This window comes from Primulina tabacum, chromosome 4 (genome assembly GCF_025594145.1).
Source record: "Primulina tabacum isolate GXHZ01 chromosome 4, ASM2559414v2, whole genome shotgun sequence".
Taxonomy (NCBI): Eukaryota; Viridiplantae; Streptophyta; class Magnoliopsida; order Lamiales; family Gesneriaceae; genus Primulina; species Primulina tabacum.
In genome coordinates, this window is record NC_134553.1 from 5,748,841 (window position 1) to 5,765,841 (window position 17,001).

Consider the following 17,001-nt stretch of genomic DNA (forward strand, 5'->3'; position numbering starts at 1 on the left):
TTGGAACAACGAATCAACTGCGATAGATTGAACTCGACTTGCTTTAAAAGATACATAAAAGTCACCATTTCCTATTTCCATAGAGGAATTAAAACCATCTGATATATAAGGAAAAATCGATACCAAGAAGGAAACTCATTCACTCCAGTATTTCTCATCTTCCTTCTTCGCTTTCTCCTTCTCCTTCTCCTTCTCCTCATTTTCCTCATCGTGCTTTCGTTTAGCAGCTTTCTTGAATTTCTTCACGTCCTCCACCGCTGCACTTCTAAACAATGCAACATCCGCCGCCCCAGCCACCATGTGATACCCTCTCCGCTGCAACTCCTCCGCCCCGTCATGCGGCATCACGAAACCAGATAAATATGCTTCACCTGACTTAAGCACCGCCTTCTCTGCTCCCCGCAGTGCTTCCTTCACCTTCTTGTGCCCTGGGTCCCATAGATACCCCATGCTTGCGCTCAAGTCCAGCGGCCCCATCTGTATGCAATCAACGCCGTCCACTGCCGCGATTTCATCGATTTTCTTCACGCCATCTTCGCATTCCACCTGGCACATTATCAGCAACTCCTTTTCGTACTTGTTTAGATACCCTTCGTTAATGCCGTAGCCCGAGGCCCGAACAATCGGGTGGGCAGACCCGCGGACGCCTTTAGGAGGAAATAGACAGTACGAGACAGCTTTGCGGGCTGACTTGGCACTGTCAATCATGGGGAACATGATCCCTTGAGGACCGAGGTCAAGGGCTCTTTTGGCCAAGACGGCCGAGGACTCTGGAAGGCGGAGGACGGCTGCGGTGTTGGTGGCGGCGAGGGCGTGGAGGCAAAGAAGTGCATCAGAGATTCCTCCATGACCGTGCTCCATGTCCACCACGGCGAAGTCGTAGCCAGCCAAGCCGGCGATCTCGGCAAGGGTGGGCGAAAATGCGAGGAGGAAGATGCCATAAAGGGTTTCTCCTTTCTTGAGGCGGGCTTTGAGGGAATCCGTCGAAGAGTCCGTTTCGACGGCTATGGTAGAGGGAGCGGCGGCGAATTTGAAGGGTTTGAAATTCTGAATTAAGGATTTTGATGATGGAAATGTAAGGTGTTGAAATGTTGAGGAACTGGTTTTTGGATTTGCGAGTGGGGGAGAATTTCTGAGAGTTGAGAGCGAAGAAGAAGAAAGAGATGTGCGGAGCGGAGACGATAAGAACGCCATTGTTAGTAAAAGTGAGTTCTTTGTGGATAATATCACCCCACGAGCTGCGAGTCTTGCCAGTTGGAGTGTGTGAATCTAAAATTTGTGCAGGATTAATGATTTTTTATTTGGATCATGAAAAAATATTACTTATGCTAAAAATATTATTTTTTAATGTGAATATCGATATGATTGATCATCTGACAGATAAAAATTCGTAAAATTATCTCACAAAAGATCTATTCTTTAAATAAGAACAAATAATAATAATAATAATAATAACAAATAAATAACATATGAACCAAACAAATTTGTCATCAAATCAAATTAAAATCGATTATTTCAATTATTAACTGAATTGTCAGAAAAAAATAAAATTAGAAGTTTATTTTCAAAATCTAATATAAAAATGAATTTCATAAAAATAGAACTGTATTGAGCTAATCAATTTATTTGGTTTGATCGATTTCTTCATAAAATTACAGAAACCAAATAGATATAATAGATGAAATTCATAAAATTATGTTATAATATTAAATTATTATTTAGATAACATTAATAAAATTATATTAAATATATAATTTATAGAAATAATATGTGAATTTTTAAAATGAATTAGATAATGTAGTTATAAAAAAATATATATGAAAACGTGACTATATTACTCATCTAAATGGATAAAGTATCTTCGTGAAAACTAATTGATTTCGTAAAGTGAGATCACTAAATATCTAGATTTTTATATATAATATTGATAAAAAAAACAATCGGTCTCTTGTGAGACGGTTTCACGAATTTTTATATATGAGACGGGTCAATCCTACCGATATTCGCAATAAAAAATAATATTTTTTCATGGATGACCCAAATAAAATATACGTATCACAAAATACGACTCGTGAGACCGTCTCACACAAGTTTTTGCCTCAAAAAAATATCAAAATTAACTATTAGAATGAAATCGGTTTGATAGTTCGATTTAATAAAATCAGTAGTACTCAACCTTATTTAGTTTTTTACATTATTGTCAAATTTATTAATATTTCTAATAATAAGTTTATTGATTTATTTTACAATATTTATTGTTATTCGTACTATCAAATAATATTATTTTTAGTTTGTTAATTGTTAAATAATATAATTGATTTATTTGTTACGTAGTATGTAATAAATTGATATTATATATTTATTTTTTAAACAAATAAATATAATGATTTGAATAATCCAAAAATGGTAATTTAGAGATTTATCACAATTTTAATTTTTTTAATATATATTTTGATATAAAAACGCAATTTATTATTACCCAACGCTTAACTAACCACTCGTTTTCTCCCTCTTACCCACCAATGGCGAGAGCCTCCTACGGCTTCTCCGCCCTGCTGAACTCCTCGCTCCGCCGCCTATCGCAGTTTCCCGTCACTCTCACTTTTTCCAAAACTGCCAATCTCCGTAATATCCGAGCCGTATCTATCCCAGGCTCCTCCACAAACCAGCAACTGTCTCTGGAAGTGATCGGCGGAGCTGTGGACTCATTCCTTCCTGCGTTCAATACGCTTAATCTCCCATACGCTCCTTACCCCGTCGTTGGTTGGAATAAACATCTGGAGACTATTTTCTCTGCATTTTACAGGTCACTCCCTGATGTCAGATTCCGGCGCCAGTGTTTCCGCACTAGAGACGACGGCACTGTCTCCCTAGATTGGATCTCCGGTGATGATAAAAGCTTGCCATCTGATTCTCCTGTACTCATTTTGCTGGTGAGTATCTGCTCTGATCAAGACGATTTCTTACTAACGTGCCTCGTGGCTAAAAGCATAGGGTATACTGAATGACAAAATTCAATGATACAGCATCTATCCAGAACCATATCACACATCCAAAAAGACTCAAAATAAGAAGCAAACACTAGCTAACAATAAAAATATTTCAAGAACTGATTACCATGCCAAAATGAAAAAACTTCTCTTTTTTTAAGTTAAAATCTGCATGCTCTCTTGCAAAGAAGATTCTACGTCTTGTACTCGCTTCTCTAGTAACTATGTGTGGGATTTTGGAAAAGAGATTTGGGAGTAAATAAATTTTACTGGAAAATAATTTATATTTGTTTTGTGAAAATAATTGACCAAAGTTATATACGTCTATCGTTCAATCCTATGAGATCCATAAGACCTTGGGAATTGAGGGTTAACTCAAAACTCGAGCAGAAGTATAATTATGTAAATTGGTTTCATAGCCAGAGGTCTGATAAAATCTCCCTTTTCACATTTGATGTGTAACAGGATAGTATAATTGCCTTATTTTAAGAATGAATGCCGTTGGGGAGTTCACATCACACATTTAGTGTTATTCCACATCTATAGTGAAGACTTTTCTCAAACTAAAGATTCAATTGTACAACAGATTATCTAGCAAAGACTTTTCTTAAACTTTCATTTCACATTTTATATGTGGGAAGTGTCACAGCTTGTCTTGGTGAATTGTGCCCCAGGAAAAATGTCTTGTATTGCAAGTAATAGGGAAATAACCAAATTTTAAATTTTGAAGCTCAATCAGTATAATAAAGTTGAAGAGAATAATCAGTTGTGGATTGCAAGGAATGATTTACAATGTTTGTTATTTCTTGGCAAGCAATATTGTGCTAAGTGGAATGAGGTAAACTGGTGTTTGACAATGGGTGTTTGCAGCCAGGTCTGACTGGCGGTAGTGAGGACTCATATGTGAGGCATATGTTATTGCGTGCTAGGAGTAAAGGATGGCGTGGGGTGGTGTTTAATAGCAGAGGTTGTGGAGAAAGCCCTGTGACCACAGCTCAGGTACTTGTCTTTGTGGTTTTCAATTCTTTTCCTTTGAATTATTTTTTTTTCAATTTTTAAATACTTTGTGAAGTTTCTGTTTTCACTCCAATGGTTATTCAAGCTGCATGTGATCCTTAGTTCAAACTTTGTTAAAATGCTGGGGACACAGTTGACACTGCAGTGGTTGCTATCATGCATCAGTACTTATCTGATTATGACAGTCAACGTATGCTGGAGAAACTTTTATCTTCATTGTCTGGTATTTATTTCATGACTAGCTAATTTCTGCAGTTCTATTCAGCTTCCTTTCTGGGAGATATCACCGAGGTTGTGGAATATGTTGGCAATCGGTATCCCAAAGCTAATTTATATGCTGCTGGCTGGTCCCTCGGAGCAAATATTCTTGTTAGATATGTTGGTCAGGTAATAGGACTTCAGATCTACATGTTCCTATCATGTGATCTTTTCATTTTTTTATCCTTGTTTTATTTAAAGTTTTGAAAACTGTGTAATTTTTTGTCAAAGCACATTTACTGAGCTGTATGTCTGTTGATATCCTACCTAATTCTAACTGATGGGTAATGTTTTCTTGAAACTCTTCCAAATTTTTACATTAATGTGGTCCTGCTTGGAAGTAGTAGATTGAGATTCACAAGAAGATAATTTGTTTCCCAGCAGTTTCCAAACATTCTCTTATGCTTTATCCTGTTAAGGGTTTACTTAGACGGAGACAAAACCTTTCCTTATTCTTGAGTCCTTGACAACAAAACAGTTCCAGCTTTTGACCTTTTTATTTGAAAGTTTATTTAGTTATCTGGTTCCACGAGTTTAATTAGTTATCTATTTCCACTATTGGTCTTGGAAAGTCAGTTGGCTCAAGTGCTTAGCTAAGTCAGTTCCTTTATCACCCACCCCCTCCAACAAAAGATTTAACATGATTATGATAATTCTTGAACTTCATCAGCAAACAATGAACCAGACAGTGCATTTACCTGGACAGCCTGTTGTTTTTTTGACAATTAGGATAGCTGGACCAGACTAGGTGTATATTGGAGATTTGGATCATAAATACCTGTAAATCAAGTTACGAATTAGTTCTATCGCATAATAATTAAAAGGTTTAATTACTGTTGTAGGACTATGAAACAATTATGAAGAGAAGATATCTTGTATTCTGAATGCTTCACTCCACTAACGGCTCTGCAGTTTTTGAAAGTCGAGGTAGATTAATCATTAAGGGGTTTTAGTTCAATTTCAGCTGACTAGCCTTCAGTCCTGGTTCATTATATTTGCTTGTGTTTCAATCAGCTAACTTTTCGAAGTGTCACCTGCTAACTGATTGATCATATAATTGACTTGGCTACGGTTCAAAGTGTGCAGTCAATTTGAACCCCACAAACACGAAATCTGAAATGTCCACTCCTAAATAAATTATACATTTTGCATCTTTGTACCTTCAATTCTGTCTTTCCCTTGCATGCGATGCATACTTGGGTTATTTTATCTTGAAACTGAAGCAAAATACATGCTAGTGTTCTGAAATTGTTATATCGAGATGCTTCCCTAAATCAAGATATGCAGTTGAATCGTGGAAAAACTATTGGACTACTTGTAACTGTCTGTTCAGTTTGTGTACATGTACGATCTTCCATATTTTTGCTTTATAAAATTCTCAGTTTGTCTTATTCGAACTTCTTTTGTTACAGGAGTTTCATACTTGCCCTCTTTCTGGTGCCATATCGTTATGCAACCCTTTCAATTTGGTAGTTGCTGATGAAGACTTTCGTAAGGGCTTTAACATTGTTTATGACAAAGCTTTAGCAAACTCATTGTGCAAAATATTTAAGAGGTAACCTTTGAAAATAATTTGATTTATCTACTATTATTTCAGATATATTATGGTGATTGTACGTTATATATAACAAACGACTTTTGGCTGCAGACACGCTCTTCTGTTTGAGGATATGAGAGGTGACTTTAATATCCCATTGGCTGCTAATGCCAAATCTGTGAGAGAATTTGATGAGGGACTTACAAGAGGTTTGCATATTCTATACAGTATACATCTATAAATGTGTGAAACCTTGCACCAACTGCCCCATTTATCACTCTTTCAGTTTCATTTGGGTTTGAATCGGTGGATGACTACTACTCAAAGTCGAGCAGCTCAGATTCCATAAGGAATGTTTCAATTCCTCTTCTCTGCATCCAGGCAAGATATTTTGAGGTTCATGAGACTGCTGAATACATATTTTTCAACTCTCTAAAACGAAATATGATTTTTATGGAAGTTAAAAAAACTTGTAATTTCCAATGCGGTAACATTTTATCCTACAAATGATTCTTGAAAAATCTTGGAATTTGCATATAAACATACGATAAAGTATTTCCAACAGTTATGGAGGCACAAAAAAGGTGTTTGGAAAATAAACACGCATAAAAAACATGTGTAAGGTATTCATGGCGGGTTTAACATTACCGTGAAAGAAGTGGATAAAAAACTTACTCTTTCGAGAAGAGAAAGCTTCATGAAAACTCTAATATGTTTATGTTGAATGCACTTGATTCTGACTTTCCAAGTATTTGTCATCAAAATGCTTGTCTATATCAATACCTCAATTCAGGATTTTGTTTATTCTTCGATGTTTATCCTTCCTTTGCCTTGGCGCCTCTTTGTTGCACAACGCTTTTCTTGCTAAATTTCAGGCTGAGAATGATCCAATCGCACCATCTCGTGGAATTCCTCGTGAAGACATCAAGGTTTACGAGGCTCTTTTTAGTCTGTTGCATTTATAGTATTTATTCATCACCTCGTCCACTTTATGCCGCCTCTTGCCTCATTTGAACTGAAGATAGTAAGAAAAAAGTATTTCATTATTATCAGTATATTTTAGTACTTGAAGGACCCAAAGGACTAAAATACATATTTTCATTGAGAAAGTTGCTGTACAAGACAGCGTGCAAAATACCATGTGCCAACATCTTGGTACTTTTTGAATTACATCGATTTTGAATTACATCAATTTATAATGTCAAATTGTTGTCCTTTTTTCTTGGTACATGGTTTGTGTGAATTAACTCTTTTACACCTTTTGCAACATCAGAAAAACCCCAACTGCATGTTGATAGTTACACCCAAAGGTGGGCATTTGGGTTGGGTTGCGGGTTGTGAAGCTCCATTTGGGGCTCCGTGGACTGATCCCGTGGTAATGGATTTCTTGGAATACTTGGAGCAATCTAGATCTTCAACCACAGCACCTTCCACAAAGTTGCAGGATTCGAAGAGTATTTGTAACACTCATGATCTTCACCACGTTGTGGTATAGATAGGTGGATCTGGCAGTGATACACTAGAAGCAATTCATACAATAAGCCTTTGTATTCATTTTCCACATCTTGTGGTTTTTACACGTCTCACATTGGTGCTAATTGTGTATGTCAAAAATTGTAAAATTTAATTATACTTTTACGTTTTGCCTAATTATGTGGCAAATAGATTCCTTTCCATACAAATTTAGTTGTGGGCAATTTGCATTTTTACCTTGAAGGTAATCGAGTGAGCGTAGAAATTTGTGGGGAATTTAGTTAGGTTTAGTTTGGAAGAAAGAATTTGAATTTGGTGGATTATCCGAATTATATATTTGAAATGACTATAAGAATGTAGATGCAAATTGCAACAGTGATTATTATGGATTGAAATTCATCCAAATTCAGTTTAAATTCATCCTATAAATATATCATCAAATCAAATCATTTCAAATCAATTCATCTCATCCAACGTAGTCTATATGAATTCGAAATCAATTACAATGATTAAAACAATTTGGTTGAGATATAAATTTCATTGTCAAATGAATTTTACACAAACGAATTTGTTATTATAAAATTGAAATTTTTATGTACAATTTCATTAATTCAAATACAACCACAATTATTCCTTCGCGAGTTAATAGAAGTTACGTGTTATAAATAAATCAATTATTTTTCTAATAAAATAATACCATCAGAATTTGAAGCAAAATAAATAAAAATTAAAATCTAATAAAATTTACAATTGTGAAAGTGCTTGTATGCTCCTATATGCTATTAAATGCATGTTATTTAATAAAATTATATTTTTTATGTATTAATTTAATATATAATTAGTGTTTGTTCCCTTAAATTACTAATTAGGTCATCATCGACCCAAAATTAGTAATGGGAAATCTAGGTAAAAAAAAGAGTTATCCGCAACTTTTGCTTCTTTCTACAATTAGATCTTAGGTCACCAACCAAAGAAAATTGCATTCTTATTTACTTTAATTCCGACAAGCTAACTATTTGGTTGCTACAAATAAGTCATATTTTGTGAGACATATTTTTTATTTGGGTCATCCAATAAAAAATATTATTTTTTATGCTAAGAGTATTATTTTTTATTGTGATCGGTAGGGTTGACCCGTCTCACAGATAAAGATTCGTGAGACCGTCTCACAAGAGACCTACTACTATTTTAAAGCAACTCTATTTTAAAATAATGCAGTTTTTACATCAAATACAATATTTATCTCCAACCGATCTACTTCAAATCTTACTCAAAAAAAATAATATCATTATTATTTTTTAAATATATCTAATTATTAAATTTATATAATAATATCATATTATTATATAAATAATATTTATAATTTTTAATATAAATATTTATTATTGAAAAAAAAAAGAAAAAAAAAAAAGAAAACGCAGAGGGAAATGGTGCTGCGTTATTTTGCAAAATAGCGCATCTCTGTTCGAGGAAACCCAAGCATCAAAATAGTTGAGGTTGGAGATACCCTTAATATTAGGTTATTTACAGTTTTTGTGTTTGCACTATTTATATTTGTTTATTTTATTAATATAATATTTAATATAATTTAGTTTAATTACCAATATCCATTTAAAATCAAATTAATATTTTTTAGCTTTAATTTAATATTTATATTTATCTATTTGGTTATTTATTAATTAAAAACTTGAGTTAATATCTAATTAGTGTTCGTCTCCTTAATTACCAAATAATCAGGCTATTTACGATTTTTGGGTTTGGACTATTTATATTTGTTTATTTATTAATTCAATATTTAATATATGCCCCTATAAGCTATTAAATACATTATATTTATTAAATTTTTAATATGTCAATATGCTATTAAATGCATGCTATTTACATTTTTATTTAGTGATTTAATATCCAATTAGCGTTTGTCCCTTTAAATTGCTAATTAATATTAGGGTATCTAGGTTTATGGGTTTGAACTATTTATGTTTGTTTATTCATTAATTTAATATTTATATTTATTTTTGTATTAATTAAAAACCTGAGTTAAATATAATATTTAATTGGTGTGTCCCCTTGAATTACTAATTAATGTTAGGCTATTTACTGTTTTGGGGTTCGAACTATTTATATTTGCTTATTTATTATTAATTAAACATTTAATATATGCCCCAATATGCTATTAAATACATGTTATTTAATAAATTTATATTTGTTTATTTATTTAATATATGTTAGAATCGGTGAATGTGAATAAAATAATAAATAAACATTTCACAAATTTTATTCTCTTAGACTTTGGGGATCTCAATTGTTGTTAGCAATCAAATCTCGAATTTCTGAGTGTACTAAAAAATTTATAGAAATCTGCATGGAAAGACTCTTTCTATCAGAACAAATTCTCACTTTAAATGATACAAATAACTTTGTGTATGCGCTTGATGAATATTTTAATTTGCTTTATAAATCATAGATAAATGAAATATATGTGGAGTCTGAGTTTTGAAATGACCTTTTTATAGAGCAAATGCAATGTTCAAATTTGAACAACTACAAGTTGATCATATTGATTCCATAACAGAAATAGTAATCGGTGTCGTTTTTTTCAAAAAAAAATATTTTTACATGATATAGAACGCGACAATTAATGTCCAAGACAGTGATTTGAAAATATGAAACGATCATAACAAATTGTCTTTATGCTCATAACATGATCTAAATGATGGGATTTGCTGATTATTTTGGTCTAGCCAAATAAATAAATATTCAGAGTTCAACCGACAATAAGATTCAGTAAGATCATATGACATTAAATCTATTATCAATAAAGACTTCCTTAAGTTGAGCTCACTCATATAAGCTGGAAGATGTCTTCTAAATAAGAGCAAAGGGTCTTCTGATATACTTTTGTTGATTTTACTTGTTTGTTGAATTAAGTATTTATATGTTTATAGCACATGACCAAAACTTATAATTATCCAACAATATGTTCTTATATTATTAAATATATGATACCAATAAATTTATATTTGTTTATTTATTACATGAATATCTATAATTAATGTTTTTTCTCTTAAATTTAAAAATTATATTTGAATATTGTGAATCAAATATATCTAATATTTATAAATATATATCTAATTCAAGATTTCTCATGTGCATCTTCATATTATAATTGAAATTTTCGTTGTAAAATATAAATATCCGGAAAGTATAACCATTCAAGTACATGATGAGGTTTGAAATTATTTTAATATTAGAATAATAGTGCGAGATTATCAACATTGGTTTTTGGGCGTAAAAGCTTGTGTTATTCGTTATCTTAGTTCAGTGAAAGGAACAAAGTTAGTTATTATTCATATTGTTATAGATTTCTGTCTTCGCCGGGGTTTTAACAACATTTATATTTATTCGAATTCTCTTCAGGCGGTGATGTTGCTGAAATCCGAGATGGTAGCTGGAAGGTCAGATCTTCACTTGGGGATTCGGATCGGACTTACGAAATCTAGAAGCACAAACGAGAACGTAAGAGTGGGTGAATATATGAATGCATAAAAAATGAATGAAACCTGGTATTTACAGGAGAAGAATAAAGTCTTGATTTGGTAGGTCTATATTCTCAAAATCTTGGACGATATTATATTAAAATTTCGTGGACTTGACCTTTTTCTGTTTTATTTCTGTGGGCTACCCGTTAATATTTGAGTGGAAGCTCTCCTAGACGGGAGCCCGTCTACAATCTGGATACTGTGGGAGCTCGGCCGAAACATTCCCAATCGACACGATAACATAGGCTGGGGAGGTCGGCTCGGGTCATGATGGAAGGTCGGCAGGGGAGGTTGACCACCTCTTTCTGATTGACGAGATTACGAGACTTTGGGAGGTCGGCCTAGATGACCTCCCACCCCCACCAGCTTCGTATGAATGAGGTGACATCATGACGGGCTCTGTCATGAAGATGACATTTTGGGACTTTCTGATTACCGGGCCCAAATCCAGACTATCGAGAGTGGACCGGACCCATCTCCGATATGAGGTTATCATGCGGCTTAAGCAATAAATCGCAAAGTGGAAGATCAAGACCTCGTTGGTGTGATGGTTTTGGATGTTCTATCACTAGATAAAAAGACGACTCTTATTTTTATACTGCATGTGAGAAGATCGACCAATGATGTTACACATTTTTTATCACCTAAATCTTTTCTAGGTAGAGTTTAAAATGATTAAACGAGTTTCGTGCTTTCAATTCTTTGATATTATATATATATATATATATATATATATATTATATATATACAAAACCATCAAAAAATCGGGCTAATTAAGAAACAAAGAATCTGATTTTTTTTTTAAGAAACAAAAAATTGACTTTTGATTATACTTAATTAATTTTTCTCTCCTCTTTTTTCTCGGTCGACACATATCTTCTCTCATTAAAATTTACGAGTCATCTACCTCTTTTTCCTCAAATCTTGATATGTGAACCAATTTAGTCGACTCAGAATTTACTTTGAGAAAAAATTAATGTTAAAAGTTTAATATAATAGTATATTTACACTTAAATAGTGTGACCTTTATGTAAATTGAGTTATAGAACCTTTTTATGATACAAGGGGAAAAAATGGACTCTCTTCCCAGACCACCGCATCAGCGGCGGCTTATTCCGGCGGTGGCAACGGAGCTATGATCCATCCTTCGAACGATTCATCTCCGGTGGGATCTTCTGCCACCACCGTCGCCGTCGCAGGAATCCCCACGGACGATCCTAAACAAAATTTAACTCAAGTCATTAATTCAATCCAAAAAACCCTAGGCATCCTACATCAACTCTACCTAACCGTTTCTTCTTTTAATGTCGCTTCCCAACTTCCCCTCCTTCAACGCATGTAATTTTACATATAAAAATTTGTCCTTTTGAAGTTTTATTCATTTATTCAATTTTGAAGTCATTCACATGATTCAGTATGTGAAACTGGATGCTTATAATTTGATACGATAGTATTTACATTCGTTTTTGGAGAAGATATTTGTCGATTTTTTCTACAATAGATCAATTCATGGATATAAGAGCGCTCATTTTTGGATCTGAAGTCACCGTTAAGTCTGTTTGGCTGCTGAAAGTTCTTTTATTATGTTGGGTTCAAGGAGTAACTTGGTGTTGGAGCTGGACAATATGACGAGATTGGCCAAAAACTGCAACATTCAGGTGCCCATGGGTCTTAGAGTTTTAGAATTACTGATATGATTTCCAATTTATTTTATTTTGTAACCTACACATCATTTTCTGTTTATCATTATGCAAGTCTAGATGTTCTAAAAACTTTTCTTTTTCAACTTAATATCGTGTAATTTTATCCTTGTCATCTAATGAAGGCCTTGCGAAGGCATCTGCTTGAGGAACTGGACCAAGCATTTCCTGATGAAGTGGAAACATATAGGGAGATACGCGCATCATCCGCATCTGTGAGTTTGGAATTCTTCTCAATCTCTTTTCTCAGTCACTGCTAGCGATACAATTGTTGAATCATATATGTCTATTCCTCAACTATGGTTCTTGTTTGAATAACATTACTTTAAACTTCAGGTTTCCGTCAATCATCTTGCTATTATGTATTTGCATGAATATGTAGTATTAGTATTCATATTTTCCCGGATTTAATGCCACTCCATCTTGAGATATTAATTTTTGCTTCACAGAGTCAACATTTACTCCCTTGCACAACCTTTTGGCAGTTGATATCCATATCCCTGCTACACCAATAAGTCAGGTGTATGTGAAGTTGGGAGATCCAAATTTCTTGCATGGTACTTGTGACAAAATTGTAGCTAGCACCACTGTCAATCATTCCAGCGTACCTACCAGATTCGTTATACAAGGTTGTGAAATTCCTCGTACCTAGAAGCTTCATTGTAGGAGGTGGTGAAATTCCTCCTACCACGTATAAAGGAATCCCAAGCACACTAATGTCTAACGATCCCAACTCTTCGGCCACTGTCTCCTGCATGGTTTCTTCCACGGACAAGAGTTCTCTATCAAAATCATTCTCATCTTCGGCCAAATCATTCACTAGATTATGCAAATGCTCCGGACGATTTACATGGGCATTATGCATTGAACTGACTGTATTGTTGGCTGCATGGAAAACATGGTTCATTGTCCAAACAATGTAGGAATTCCTTGTGTGTCAAAGCGCTCCCATCTCACTGAGCAGCTATGGGGCTCCGGCCACCGCTCATGCCAGCCTATGATCCTCATTGGTATTACCAAATTTACGTGAATGGATAAAAGTTTTATTTCTTCCCTCGATTGATTTTCCTTCAAGTTCCATTTGCATTTGGAATTTTGATTAACATTAAATGATTATGGGGCTTGCTGGATCGACCCACTTAAAAGAAATCCGATCCTGGTCGTGGTTGAGAATCATTAGTATTGCCTTCCCTGTCAACCCAGTTAAAACCCACTCCTATTTAATTTTACCTCCTTGGTGCTTTCTCTTCTCTTTGGCAATCTCATCCTGGATGTCTACCGCCTACTCGGTGACCCATTTCACTATTGTTGGACCATAGGTTCTTATCCGCCACTTCACATAATTCGTCAGGACACTGAGAAAATATCCTTGGTATTGTTCTTCTGATAGATCGTTTACCTGAGCCAACTGGACCTAAATTGCTTGATGGATTTGCTTACTGTCAATTGATAAGAAGCAAGTTGTTCATGTAGCCACTTTCATCCATTGCATCTATGGATCTGCTCCTCTGCAAGCCTCTTCCAAGGTAAAGCGGGGATCGTTTTCTTAGTCATTCTAGACCGTGAATATTCGACCTGCCCATACATACATAAAGAAGCTCAACCTGGGTTTCAGAGTTGTGTGATTGATCTCAAAATGTTGTTCGGCCTTAGAGATTCACCAATGGGATCCGAACCATCAAGTTAAGCGCAAAGCTTATTTTGGTTCTAAAAACTGCTCTGTCCTGAAATTTCCATTCTCTGCATTTGCTACCGTTTATGGCTCTTCATTTTGCTTCGACTCCTTTTCCTCGCCGGCAGCTCCCAAAGAACTCATGATGGACAGCAATAACTCACCATGACTCTTGAAACCTCCTATTCTTTCCATGGATTTGGATGTATTCAAGCTTCTCTTCCACGTCTAAAAACTTCTGTTTGAAGAGCAAGTCCATTGTTTCCAGCTTCTTGAGTTTTTGCCTCTACTGGATGTATTCAAGCTTCTCTAATTCTACACAAATGAGAAACTCAATGTTGCAATAATAAAAAACACAAGGAACGGAATATGAAATCTAAATATTTCTGGAAGCAACTAATAAGAAGTCTAGAAATATGAAAAGTCCATAACAGTCCTCTCTCTCTTCAAACCTTTCAAATAGGAATATCCCCTTACCCCTAGCACAGGATAGACAAAAAAAAACCTCAATGCCATAAGAAACAACTCATCTAATATATATTTTCCCTTGGTGGGCCTTAGTTTTCTTATCTCACGAGCCTTCTTCAAGCGTGACCTTTAGCTTCTTTTATACGTTGTTGCTTTAGCTTCTTTGGGGTCTTCCCAATCCGTATCATTATGTTCTCTTTGCTTTTTCTTTTTCAGGCTTCTTCTCCTACACTAGTACCCTGCGAGAGTAATTTATGAATTTGATATTCATTGGTTTCTTGGGATTGTAGGCCAATGAGGAGATGTTGATGAATAATTTTTTTTAGCCAGGACGTTACGGTGACGCTTATATTTGAAATTTCTTGGCGAGTCATAAATTTTAAATTGTAAATTGTGGGGAAAGTGAAAGGGAAACAAGGAAGACATAATGCAAGCTGTTGTGTTTCTAGGATTTTGGTAGTGATGAAATGTAGAACAAATGCAGTTCTTAATTAGTTCCTAGAGAAAAAAGATTAACTTGCTGATGAACAATTTGTCGCGTCTCTTTGTGGCAGAGTTCGATTCTATTCTAAGGGTAGTGTCCTTGAGGAGCATCAATGGCCAGGATGGCTGCTACCCCTTGGGGGGTAGCGTTCAATTTACCCAAAAAATGGTTAATGTATTCAATTTCGAAAGTTTACACTAATGATACTTCCATGCCCTTTCATCTTCCATTCTGCTTTTCCTTTACGATATGTTTAAGTCTTCTAAGAAACCTACATTGGTGTTGTTATTATACTCTCTTCTCTAATGGTGATCTATGCAGGAGTCCGAACGTTTAGAGCAAGCACTGAGAAGTTTACCTAACGGAGACGTGAAAGTAAAGGCAGAGACTTGAGAATAGTGGCGTCTTGGGCTGGATACTTCTGTGAAGTTAAAAGCTTGAGGTTTGTTCTTCCTAGTATTGTGCTGTAGACTGTTTACAATGAGAAAGTTTTGGAATGTGGTAGTTGGAAACACTATTTAAATAATTCGTTGTTCTTTTATTATGTTATATGTTTACTTGGATGTGTTGCCTTTGCGTAAATATTTTACCTGGTTGATTACCCTCAATTTTTCCTCGTTGGACGGAGACTTTAGAGACATGATGGTTGAATGAGCACCCGCTCATTGATTGAATTTAATGACATTTTATCACTCTCTGGACCACTCAAGTGGCGGCCCTTGTGATCTAAACAAAATCTGAAAACCAGTAACATACATTGCCCATCCTGGATTATATACTTGTATCGTATTGCAATAACTGGGGACGCTGTACCCTGCATATGTAGGGTTCGGGATATGGTAAAATGAACATAAATGGATATGCACAACCCTTTATGTCGCCGAGTTCTCTATACTCCACCATTTACCACGGGACAACGGTGCCGCTGTCTCACAAAACCCTCAGGCTGGAGTTCCAAATTTGAAGTCCCACCACTGCGAGCTGTAGCCAGGATCATCAAGAAATGTACAAGAGTCAAAGCTGCATCCATTATCCGGTGATGTTAACGAATCTTGTGCGACGTTTGCCATATTTAGAAAACCATTCTCCTCCATGTAATCAACCGTTTTGCCTGCATCATTACACGAGCTCATGAAAAGCTCACTGCTACGAGTTTCTCGTAGAATTTCGGGGTTTTCAGAAGTTGCTGTCTTGATGCGATCCTTGTAATTGCCTTGTACCTCGTCATCTTTTTGGCCAGCCATATTTTTAAGTCTCTGCAGCTGGCATTTGTAAAGAAACAAAATTGTGATATATCTACACACTTTGAAAGATTCTTCCTACCTACTTGCACTACTTGTAATAATGCCTTAGCAAAACTATCGACTGTAAGTAAATTCATGTATATATTTACTATGAGAATCTTTATACCTGGACGAGCAGGGTTTGATTCTCTTTCCTCATAATATCAAACTGGGAAGACAGCTCATCGTACTTTGTTTTAAGCATGGTGTATTCATTCTCGATATGCTTGGACTTTGATCTAGCTCTTTTGTTCTGAAACCATATTGCAACTTGTCTTGGCTGCAGCCCAAGCTTGTTAGCCAAGTTCATTTTCAGGCGTAGCTCTGGCCTAGATTCGGTGTCGAACATGGTCTCCAAAGACTTGATCTGTTCATCACTAAATCGCCTCCTGTTGTTTCTGCTCCTCTTAATAGTAGACATGAATTCAAGTTGCTCACCACTCTACTCTTATTATCTCCAAATTTCAATTTATTTGGCGAGCGAGCCAGACTATTGGAGCTTTGATGCCCGATACATGACGCGTATGTGCGTGCATCTTGACGATGGTATTTAAAGTTCATTTTTGGTGGGCCTTAACTT

General features: G+C 35.2%; 4 protein-coding genes across 4 annotated transcripts; 2 read left to right on the plus strand and 2 right to left on the minus strand.

Moving 5' to 3' along the window:
• LOC142542780 (uncharacterized) lies at window positions 1–1,264 on the minus strand. The gene has a single exon (XM_075649606.1). The coding sequence runs from the start codon at window positions 1,192–1,194 to the stop codon at window positions 136–138; it is 1,059 nt and encodes a 352-aa protein (XP_075505721.1). The 5' UTR covers window positions 1,195–1,264; the 3' UTR covers window positions 1–135.
• A 1,227-nt stretch (window positions 1,265–2,491) lies between these two features.
• On the plus strand, window positions 2,492–7,585 carry LOC142542781 (embryogenesis-associated protein EMB8). The gene is made up of 8 exons (XM_075649607.1): window positions 2,492–2,933; window positions 3,861–3,989; window positions 4,263–4,394; window positions 5,678–5,820; window positions 5,914–6,011; window positions 6,089–6,183; window positions 6,678–6,731; window positions 7,076–7,585. Exons 1-8 carry the CDS (start codon window positions 2,523–2,525, stop codon window positions 7,295–7,297), a joined length of 1,284 nt encoding a protein of 427 aa, XP_075505722.1. The 5' UTR covers window positions 2,492–2,522; the 3' UTR covers window positions 7,298–7,585.
• Window positions 7,586–10,716: 3,131 nt separating this feature from the next.
• Window positions 10,717–15,701, plus strand: LOC142541761 (mediator of RNA polymerase II transcription subunit 10b-like). The gene is made up of 5 exons (XM_075648227.1): window positions 10,717–10,801; window positions 11,861–12,152; window positions 12,412–12,472; window positions 12,640–12,729; window positions 15,460–15,701. Exons 1-5 carry the CDS (start codon window positions 10,717–10,719, stop codon window positions 15,529–15,531), a joined length of 600 nt encoding a protein of 199 aa, XP_075504342.1. The 3' UTR covers window positions 15,532–15,701.
• Window positions 15,702–15,781: 80 nt separating this feature from the next.
• Window positions 15,782–16,943, minus strand: LOC142542782 (homeobox-leucine zipper protein ATHB-7-like). The gene is made up of 2 exons (XM_075649608.1): window positions 16,549–16,943; window positions 15,782–16,400 (listed from the first exon to the last, which is right to left on the minus strand). The coding sequence occupies exons 1-2, from the start codon at window positions 16,840–16,842 to the stop codon at window positions 16,080–16,082; spliced, it is 615 nt and encodes a 204-aa protein (XP_075505723.1). The 5' UTR covers window positions 16,843–16,943; the 3' UTR covers window positions 15,782–16,079.
• Window positions 16,944–17,001: the final 58 nt, after the last annotated feature.

Coding starts and splice junctions, on each gene's coding strand:
- LOC142542780 (XM_075649606.1), bottom strand. CDS start 1,194: ATGGCGTTCTTATCGTCTCCGCTCCGCACATCTCTTTCTTCTTCTTCG.
- LOC142542782 (XM_075649608.1), bottom strand. CDS start 16,842: ATGTCTACTATTAAGAGGAGCAGAAACAACAGGAGGCGATTTAGTGAT. Junction 16,401..16,548: donor ATCAAACCCTGCTCGTCCAG/GTATAAAGATTC, acceptor TACAAATGCCAG/CTGCAGAGACTTAAAAATAT.
- LOC142541761 (XM_075648227.1), top strand. CDS start 10,717: ATGGTAGCTGGAAGGTCAGATCTTCACTTGGGGATTCGGATCGGACTT. Junction 10,802..11,860: donor AAACGAGAACGTAAGAGTGG/GTGAATATATGA, acceptor ATTGAGTTATAG/AACCTTTTTATGATACAAGG. Junction 12,473..12,639: donor CCAAAAACTGCAACATTCAG/GTGCCCATGGGT, acceptor CATCTAATGAAG/GCCTTGCGAAGGCATCTGCT.
- LOC142542781 (XM_075649607.1), top strand. CDS start 2,523: ATGGCGAGAGCCTCCTACGGCTTCTCCGCCCTGCTGAACTCCTCGCTC. Junction 3,990..4,262: donor GCCCTGTGACCACAGCTCAG/GTACTTGTCTTT, acceptor TAATTTCTGCAG/TTCTATTCAGCTTCCTTTCT. Junction 6,184..6,677: donor TTCCTCTTCTCTGCATCCAG/GCAAGATATTTT, acceptor GCTAAATTTCAG/GCTGAGAATGATCCAATCGC.